General features: G+C 32.2%; 1 protein-coding gene across 1 annotated transcript in view; it reads left to right on the top strand.

Moving 5' to 3' along the window:
* LOC111085814 overlaps nucleotides 1-6,306 on the top strand; it is a 10,174-nt gene extending 3,868 nt beyond the window's left edge. The window contains exons 2-5 of the mRNA XM_022386127.1: nucleotides 1,684-1,860; nucleotides 4,057-4,125; nucleotides 5,219-5,373; nucleotides 5,785-6,306. Of these exons, the coding sequence (XP_022241835.1) occupies nucleotides 1,684-1,860; nucleotides 4,057-4,125; nucleotides 5,219-5,373; nucleotides 5,785-5,980 (597 nt within the window). The 3' untranslated portion in view covers nucleotides 5,981-6,306. The remainder of the gene's footprint in view (nucleotides 1-1,683; nucleotides 1,861-4,056; nucleotides 4,126-5,218; nucleotides 5,374-5,784) is intronic.
* Nucleotides 6,307-10,651: the final 4,345 nt, after the last annotated feature.

The raw sequence follows: 10,651 nt of genomic DNA, 5'->3' as shown, positions 1-10,651 counted from the left end.
TACACTTATCTGGTGACGCGAATTACACTATTTAATAGTATCTATTACACTTATCTATTGACGTGAATTACACTATTTACTAGTATCTATTACACTTATCTACTGACGTGAATTACACTATTTAATAGTATCTATTACACTTATATACTGACGTGAATTACACTATTTAATAGTATCTATTACACTTATATACTGACGTGAATTACACTATTTAATACACTTATCTGCTGACGCGAATTACACTATTTAATAGTATCTATTACATTTATCTATTGACGTGAATTACACTATTTAATAGTATCTATTACACTTATTTATTGACGTGAATTACACTATTTAATAGTATCTATTACATTTATCTATTGACGTGAATTACACTATTTAATAGTATCTATTACACTTATTTATTGACGTGAATTACACTATTTAATAGTATCTATTACATTTATCTATTGACGTGAATTACACTATTTGATATTACACCTAAAGGTGGCGATTAGTGACTAAAAAACTCACGGAGAGTTTATTTCTTTATTTTAGAGCAAAGCTACAGGGAATTATATGCTATGTACACCGCGGGGAATCGAACCCTGGATTTAAGCATCTTACGTCCGTAAACTTACCCACCGGGGAACACCAGAGAGAGGTTTAATGAAATTGTATTTAGTTAGAATTGATCTTATCATCACTACGACCTTGAGTGCCCTTTTTCTAGAAAGGTTTTACCTCTTGATGTCTTTTTGGCATTGAGAATGCCACTGTAAACGATGGACACTGTCCACCTCGGTAAAGGTTTTAATTATTTAGGAGCCTTTTTAATTCTGATTAATTTTAGCCCTTTTTTTAAAAGAAAAAGCGTTTTATACATTTTAGTTTTATATACGCTTACGTGTGTTAATTTATTTATTTGATTATTTGTTTCAAATAAAACAACAACCACAAAAAAGGTTAGCCCAGATAGCCGCTGCTACTTTGTGGTAAAAAAAATCCTCAGAGAACAACAGAACTGGTCAATTATTGAATTGTGGTCCAAGAACTGGTCAAGAATCTACACTGTGTCACTGAAGAAGACAAACGGAACTTAGAAAGTTGTTTTCGAAATATTCATGAGCAGAGTTTAACGTTCTCTGACCATCTGTCCAGTAGAATGTAGGTGTGGCCAAATCCCCCATATTTAAAAAAAAGAAATTTAGCAACGTTTTTAAAAATGTTTTCTTCAACTAATTTTTATGTTAGTAGTTTTGGTGTTTTCAACGTAGTTAAAAATTATGTGTTAAATTCGTTTCCGTTTTAGCAACACAGTTAAAAACGTATGTTTCAATTCACTTTTTATTTTAACTTTATTATAATCTTTTTTCGCAAAAAAAACGAGAGAAATACTTTACACTGAGATACAGTAGATGGCAGCATGTGCAAGAAACAAACAAACAAAACACACAATAATAATAATAATAAATTTTTCCCAGTAGGAATGAAATATAAATAGTTGAGTGTTCTGTTCAAGATATGAAGAGTTTTTAAGTTTCTAAGTTTCTATAAAATAGTTTAGAAAACTCTTTCATGATTTGTATTTCGGTTTTTGCTTTTTTATAGTTTGTTTTGTTTCAACTATTCGCGCAAAGCTATTCAAGGGCTATTTTTTCTTAACTTTGAACTGATGAAATAGATCCTCTTTCTCAACAGCCAATCCAAGAAACCTTCAATGATGACGTAGGGGTTCGCCATAAGCAAATAGGACACATTCACGAAAGCTGGATGATGGAATTGGAACCGATAAACCACAAAAGTCGATCTGATGACCTTTCTAGTTGTCATTCAAAACAAAGCTTCCAGGATTACGTAGATTCGTTTAACAGAAAGGTACGATAAAATAAATTATTTCTTTTGATTTCAAGTTTCCACGAGGAAAAGATGCGATAAAATAAGTTATTCTATTTATTTCTAGTTGCTGATGCTTCCCCTGTAAGAGTCAATCAGCAGTGGATATTTGTTTTAAAAAGTACAAAACACGTGTGTTGGTATTTTTAATACGAATGACACCTTACACAACACATGGGAAAACAGCCAGTTCAGAGACCCTTAAAGTTTAGGTATATGTATGCTATATTTTGGACTACTGACCAGAGAGAGAAGGTTAGAATTTCGTTCCAAATTACTCGAGGGTAGCTAACCAGTTAACACCACCCACCGCCAATTCTTGAGCCACTCTTTACCAACGAATAGTAGAATTGACCATCATATCATAACGGCTGAAAGGGTGAATATGTTCGGGAACGAGATTCCATCTCGCGACCAGCAGATTGCAAATCGAAATTTCTAGCCATTAGACCATAATGGAACGTTTCTTTATCGTTCCATTATAGTTTTCTACTAAGAAGACTATAGGAAAAATGGGACAAGACAGCTACTTAAACTTTGAAAACGGTTTTCACCATTTGAGATGAATGACATTTCTAGTTAAAACAAAGATCGGACACATATATAGAAAAATTCACTTCTTGTAGATGGAGACCATTTTATCTGTAAGGTTGGATAAAACGATCCCCTAAGATAAAAATTCACTTCTTGTGGATGGAGACCATTTTATCTATAAGGTTGGATAAAACGGTCCCCTAAGATGTAGTATAATGGCCCAATCTGACTCATAGCAAATGCAATTTAAATTAAATGCTGCATTTAACAACCGTATCTAAATCACTTAAACCATCAATTAAATGCTCCTAGCAGATATTGGAAAGGTCTTGAACGTGAATATTAAACATTAATAAAAACTTACATTAATAATGGTGGGATTAAGACCATTACATATAACTTAGAGGACAACACGTTTATAACAGTAATGATAAGTTTACCTCAAATTCCCATTTCAACTAAACCTTGTTTGTTATATGTCTCTATTGAAGTCGAGACATTTTGCTCATTACTACACTGAATTACAACATACCAATACTCAGTTTTGCGTTTTGTATGACTGATAGCAATTTTAATCACTTTATTCTTTACCTGCCCGTTACGGTTTTCCAGAAAAATGTGTGTATGATAGCATTTCAACTTTACTTTGTGTGCTACATGTCGCTGCTGGCGGCGTTTTTCTGTTAATATCAGAGCTCATCAAGCTGGCTGGTTTACAACTAAAAGACACTTAGTTACAACGGTGTTTATATCAGTTGTTTAAGAGACAAGATGGTACTTCTTATTTTCATATCATACAAAATAAGTTTTTAGTTAAAGTTATCGATGTAAAACAGTAGTAACTGTCAGTGTTACTAGAAATCCTACCAAAATCTCGTGGTGCTGTTGGAAAGCATGCAAGAATAACGAAACCCAAACTAAAGACAACAAGATAACGTGAATTACTTTTTGTTGGACCAGACATGGCACTGACAGTTATGTCCTTTATTCACTTAAAAAAAAAAAAGAAACGGACAAAGCCCTTGTGGCAGCGGCGACTGCTTTCCGTCTGGACGACTATGCCTAAATCCTAGGGGGTCTCTGATTGGCTGTTTAAACCACGTGCACAAATGGAACGTTTAAGATGAATATTCCCTCTTGTGTAAGACTATTCAAGTGTGTTTTACAGTTAAATATATCACAAAAGTTTAACCTAACAATATAAAAACTTACTTAGAGAGACCGGTATTAACAACGTCGTCTTTAATTGATACACTCAAATCAGAAAATTTGAACATTTATTGTTGAGAAAGTGAAAAATGTACGAAAGAGAACTTTAACAGTTATAAAAAAAATCAAATGTTCTTTAGAAGTACATATTATAGTTGGGGAAGAAAGCTAAATTATTACAATTTTAAATACTTGTACTTAACATCATGTATACTCTAAATAACTGTGAACTAGATTAGATCTAAAAAAGTACATGTACAGAATATTTGAAACCAAAATTTATAACAATTATTAATTTTTATTTTTAAAGCCCCTATTTAATTTTTTATTTAAAGTAAAATTTAAAGCTGGGAAGATGAATCCCCCCATGCATGTTGTTCAATTTCAGTTTTATTTTTGCCGAATCTTTGATATTTTATTTGTAACCTGCTCTAGCGCCACCTACCGTTAGGTTCTGAAGATAATATGCTTCCACCAGCACGTGACAATTCTAGACGACAGAAGGTATGAGATTCAAGATATCCAGTTTTTATAGATGTTAAAATAACACATTTTCAACAAAAACACTAATATTTATTTGAATAGTTGTGAAATGAACTTTAAACATAATATAAGTATAGATAAATATATATATATATGTACTGTGTTTGTTATAATTGATAAACTTACACTAAAGAATTTTCACCATTTTCATGGTTATTAGATTATGTTACACAAGTTTAGTTATTAACTGCCTAATTTTTTTCGTTATAACCAGATATACTAATTACTAATTAGATCTTATCTCATTTTCGGTTGTTAATCTATTGTTGTCTTCGGGGAAGTCCTGAGAAGGACTATTTCTGTGTTTTTAGTGGCCTGGATTCGATCCAGATTTGATCCCACATTTAGATTGCTAATCTACTGTTGCCTTCGGAAAAATCCTGAGAAGGACTATTTCTGTGTTTTTAGTGGCCTGGATTCGATCCAGATTTGATCCCACATTTAGGTTGCTAATCTACTGTTGCCTTCGGGGAAGTTCTGAGAAGGACTATTTCTGTGTTTTTAGTGGCCTGGATTCGATCCAGATTTGATCCCACATTTAGGTTGCTAATCTACTGTTGTCTTCGGGGAAGTTCTGAGAAGGACTATTTCTGTGCCTGAATTCAATCCTGGATCTTCTTGGTATAGAACTAGTGTGTTATCTAAGATAAAGACCAGTTAGTAATTATTATGTAGTTAGCCACCAGCCCCGTGGCTCAGCGGTAAGTCTGAGGACTTACAGAGCTGAAAAATCGGGTTTCGGTAACCGTAGTGGGTAGAACGCAGACAGCCCATTGTGTAGGTTTTAACTTAATAATAAACTGAACTATCTAGTTGTAAACAATTACGTGTTAGGTAATAATTATACTAATGTGAACGTATACAGAACAATTGATATCCGATCACAACTTTACCGTGAGTATGCTATAGTTGATTGTTTACATACACATTCAAAAAATATTTTGTACAACTATTAAATTAAATTAAAATTATTGAAACAAGTGTTACGGTAAAAAGAGAAAACTGTTTTGGTATAAAAATAGGAGGAAAACTTTACTTAATTTCAACATTCCAGTTCATCTCTAAATCTTTGGAATCTCTGAAGCTACCGCCTATTAACCAGCGATTCCCTGAACAAATCTACGTAGATACAGGGGTAGGGCCTCTTAACTACTGGCAGACAATAGCAGCCGATAATTTCATAGACAGTGAACTTCGCAAGCGAACAAGGTGACTTTTATTTTAGAAATAATTTCATTTTTATTTTTAGATATACAACTCTTTATACTTGGCAAGGCATGTTGAAATTTCTCTGAAACGTTTAATTTCGCCATCTAGTAGGCATTAAGAGTATTATTTTAAAAACTGTTTTTTTATGAAATTTGACGTTTTTATAGTTAAAGTCTATTTCCACTCCTCATTTAATTTTGGCAAATTTTTAAATATACAATATATTAGTTTATGAATTACACATTAAGTAATGTATTTTTCATATAATGTGATTCTGTTGCATCCATGTTTTATTGTTACTTGTGTAATAATATAAGCTAATCTAAAATAAAGAAAAAGGTGAAAAAATTAATAACACGTGGCTATTCGTGGTTATGGATTATAAAACTTATTTTCATCATTTGTCTCCAGGCTCCGGATGAGAGAAAAAGTCACAGCTTCACAAGTGTGCATGAATTATGAAGAAGAAACAGAGGAAGATCCAGAATTGGTTGATCGAGAACTGGGCTTGTCCAAAAAGCGATCTGTGGTCAAAGGACCTAAAGAAACTAACACTCATAGCCGGTGGATGTCCAAAATTCCCGGTCTCTCTTGGAAGATGGAATAAGCTACTCAGTGGCTCAACGAAAATTTTCGGAATTATCAAGAAAAAGATGAAACAGTTTGGTGAAAAATCACTAAAAATTGTGTGAAGCATGTGTAGCATGAGTTATTTGTTACAGAAGTCTTAATACTTGAGTGATCATGTCAACAAGTAGAGTGCTTTGTTAGCGGCTTAATTTTTTCTTTCCAAAACATTAGACTAAGAAGTAGAATATATACGTTTACAAGAGACTTGAGGTATACAAAATTTACAATCTTGTGGTTTGCAGGAACAGTTTATTTTTGCTATGAAACAGCTGCAAAAGGTTAATCCTACTTTATAAAAACGGTTCAAGGTGATTTCTTCTACTTTCGGCAGTGCAATACTACCAAGGTATCTTATGTTCGAATAAATATGTCACAGAACTTTCTGAGGATGAAATTCGTATAGCGAGATTATTAAACATAGTAGAGCCAAAGAACGATCTCCATGGGAACCACATCTCACACAGATTTATCTCCATCCTGAAAACTATGTTTACAAAAGAGCAAACTCTGATCCGTAAATCCATTGCATGGAAGCTGGGCATGTCTCGTGGTTTTGTTGATGAGAAAACATACTAAGAATTGAACATGAAGGAAACTCACGAGTCAAACTTCACAAGCCTCCAGTCACATCTCAAACCTACCACTGTTTTCTTTAGAAACTAGAATCACAATAATATATTTGATTAGATACCGATCAAGTCCACCAATACAATCCCATTAGACTTTTGTACCATTAAAAACCGATGTCCAAGCAGAATGAATGGTCTGAAGAAAACTTCTCAAGGTGTTTAGCCTAAGTTTGGCATCCCCAATCCTTCGGGTTGACCAAACAATCCTTTGGTTTGACCTCACCATTGTTTGTTTGACCTCATCATCCTTCAGGTTGATCTCACCATCCTTTGGTTTGACCTCATCATCCTTCGGTGTGACATCACCATCCTTCAATTTGACCTCATCATCTTTTGCAGGATAAAGCAATAATACGCAACTGTGGCCATCTGATGAGTACGATGGACAATATATAAAGTGTAAACCTAAAACATCGTTCTTACAAAGCGCGATTAACCCTAGTTTATAAAATACATAACAAGTAGTCCATGATGAAGTATGAAATATTACATACGAAAACACCGGTATTTTGTTTTCTTTGTTTGTCTCCTGTAAGAATAATTTTGCTGTAAAAATTGACGATTATTAACTACCATAAATATGTAAGAAGAAATTCCACTAACTTTAACAATGTTGGTACTTATTGATTTTAGGTTATGTAGAAAATGCTACCTTAGTATTAAACAAACTATAATAATCATACATCGGAGAAGGTTCATCTTAAGAACCATGCAGAATGTTTGTTTGGTGTTGACTTTTAATTTGGGTTATAAATCGTATAGAAGAAATCAGATGTTGTCAGACTGTATTAACGTTAAGAAGGCTTACAAACCATGTAAAATGAAACTTTGACAGGCTGTATTAACGCTAAGAAGGCTTACAAATCATATAAAATGAAAGTTTCACGGGCTGTATTAACGTTAAGAATGTTTATAAATCACGTAAAATGAATATATCAATATACTTTGTAGTAAAGTTAGCAACCAATTCAAACGACAAAGTATACTGATGTCTTGAAATATAATATCAACTTAGTTTAAATTTAGCAACCAATTCAAACACAAAGTATACTGATGTCTTGAAATATAATACCAACTACGTACAAAGTTAGCAGCCAAGTCAAATGAAAAAGTATACTGATGTCTCGAAATATAATATCAACTTAGTTTAAATTTAGCAACCAATTCAAACACAAAGTATACTGATGTCTCAAAATATAATATCAACTAAGTACAAAGTTAGCAACCAAGTCAAATGCCAAAGTATACTGATGTCTTGAAATATAATATCAACTAAGTACAAAGTTAGCAACCAATTCAAACGACAAAGTATACTGATGTCTTGAAATATAATATCAACTAAGTACAAAGTTAGCAACCAATTCAAACGACAAAGTATATTGATGTCTTGAAATATAATATCAACTAAGTACAAAGTTTGCAACCCAGTCAAATGACAAAGTATTCTGATGTCTTGAAATATGATATCAACTAAGTACAAAGTTAGCAACCAAGTCAAACGACAAAGTATACTGATGTCTTGAAATATGATATCAACTAAGTACAAAGTTAGCAACCCAGTCAAATGCCAAAGTATACTGATGTCTTGAAATATAATATCAACTAAGTACAAAGTTAGCAACCAAGTCAAAGGGTACTGAGTTGATATTTACCATAAAAAGAAAACGAAGGTAAAACGGACCCCTCAGACACTCAACTTCTCTTATTCTAGAATTACTGATAATGTATATATTAATTGTTCTACACTACTTATGCACCAAATTCCTTGTGGATCTATGACTTTGTTCGTTACAGGATCTGTAATAACACACACACACAAATACCATTGATACTGCAGTTAATCTGCTAATTGCAAATGGAGACCTTTATCTGATTTACAAAAAAAAAAATACTATTGCACTTGGTTGTTTTGTCATTTCCTTATAACGGATGTTGTAATAGACAGAAACATAAAATTCCTGAAAGTGTCGCAATATGTGGACCCCTACCGGTAGTAAACGGTTTATAAACATGTCAAGAATTGAAAGGTCAAATTAGACAAATTTGCATATGGCCCGTCAACATTATCATATATAATTTACTGCGAATCCGAGGTTCCAGCTTCGTATCCCGTTTTCGCAAAAACTCGAGGGTGCATCATAGAGATGATGGTCTACTCACTCTAATCGATTAGGACAGTCTAATAGTTGGCTCTGGCTGTTGTTGACTAGCTGTGTTCTCTCTAGTCTATCAGCTGGAAATTAGGGACTGCTAGCCCAGGTACCTTTTGTGTAACTTTGCTGTAATATCCGAAATAAGTAAACAAACCGTTTTAAAAGTTGAGTAGTTCCTTAATATGAGTTCAGCAGTATCGACTCCATCTTTGATACAGTCGTATTCTAGGACTATCAGTGGACGTTTGGCTGCTGGTTTGTTGTCAATATTTACCAATACAGTGACAGCGAAATGATATTTATCCGCGAACCACGTGGGACAACAGTCCGTCGACACGTGAAATTTGTGGACAAATGAAATACATTAATAAAATACTGAAATCAGTACTGTAAACCAAAACAACGTATTTTGAAGATGTTCGCTCTACTATGACTCTAGTCTTTAAAATTAGTTTATTTTTACATTACTCCATTTTCTTATCTTTAAATTTAATCAAAATACATAAGTTCTGTTATACCTTCGTATTTTTTAATCTTGTGGCAATTTCTAGGTTCTGCTCCAAAGCTACAAATATCCGTTTTCTTATCTTATCAATTATTACTAATTGTATAATTTTTAAATAGTTTAGAAAAATGTATTGGAAAAACTCGATCACTGCCGAATATGATATAACATAATACTATATATTGAATAGGTAATTCTAGGGTTAACTTTCATGTAGTCTCCAATGTAAGTTATGTTGTAAAACAATATTTTCTAGTGTAGATTATTTACCATGTGTTGTAAACTTTCAGTAATTATTGTCTTGTTTAAGACACTTTAGCTTAGATTTATTAATTTGCTATGACACAATCCAAATTCTTGTACAAAGAGAACTTTGATTTTATTGGAGCATTTATTAATGAATTTGATAAACGTACCAAAGAACAACAAAATGCGAAAAAAGCACATTACAATAAAATCAGTTTATATATAGACGAATATCATATTGATATTTGTGTAATTTCAAAACTATTTAAGTTAATTTAATGTAGGAATATATTAACAAAAACCATTACAAATTTAAAGGCATAGTTGGGACAGACGTTGTTTAAACATTAACATCCTACGTTAGTAATGGATTGGGGTAAAAATTCATTCTGGTGATGGAGTGATTAACACAAAATAAAATTATAATATTAACCTAAATCTCAAGAATGTATCAACTTAATCTAAGCACTCACATTGATTATATGTTAATCTAAATCTCAACAATCAAATTACTTATGTAACTTAATCTAAACACTCACATTGATTATATGTTAACCTAAATCTCAACAATCAAATTACTTATGTATTAACTTAATCTAAACACTCACATTGATTATATGTTAATCTAAATCTCAACAATCAAATTACTTATGTATTAACTTAATCTAAACACTCACATTGATTATATGTTAATCTAAATCTCAACAATCAATTACTTATGTATCAACTTAATCTAAACACTCACATTGATTATATGTTAAGCTAAAACTCAACAATCAAATTACTTATGTATTAACTTAATCTAAACACTCACATTGATTATATGTTAATCTAAATCTCAACAATCAAATTACTTATGTATCAACTTAATCTAAACACTCACATTGATTATATATTAATCTAAATCTCAACAATCAAATTACTTATGTATTAACTTAATCTAAGCACTCACATTGATTATATATTAATCTAAATCTCAACAATCAAATTACTTAGATATCACAAATAGTAAAAGGGTTTAATCTAGGTTTTGAATTATCCAGGTTCTTTCAGTTGTCCCCTACCTACTAAACGTTTCAACAACTTTCAACTGTTCGCTACCATCTAACAGATCC

Source organism: Limulus polyphemus, unplaced genomic scaffold (genome assembly GCF_000517525.1).
Source record: "Limulus polyphemus unplaced genomic scaffold, Limulus_polyphemus-2.1.2 Scaffold636, whole genome shotgun sequence".
Lineage (NCBI taxonomy): Eukaryota > Metazoa > Arthropoda > Merostomata > Xiphosura > Limulidae > Limulus > Limulus polyphemus.
Note: the sequence above shows the minus strand (reverse complement) of the source record. Positions and strands in the feature narration are given on the sequence as shown.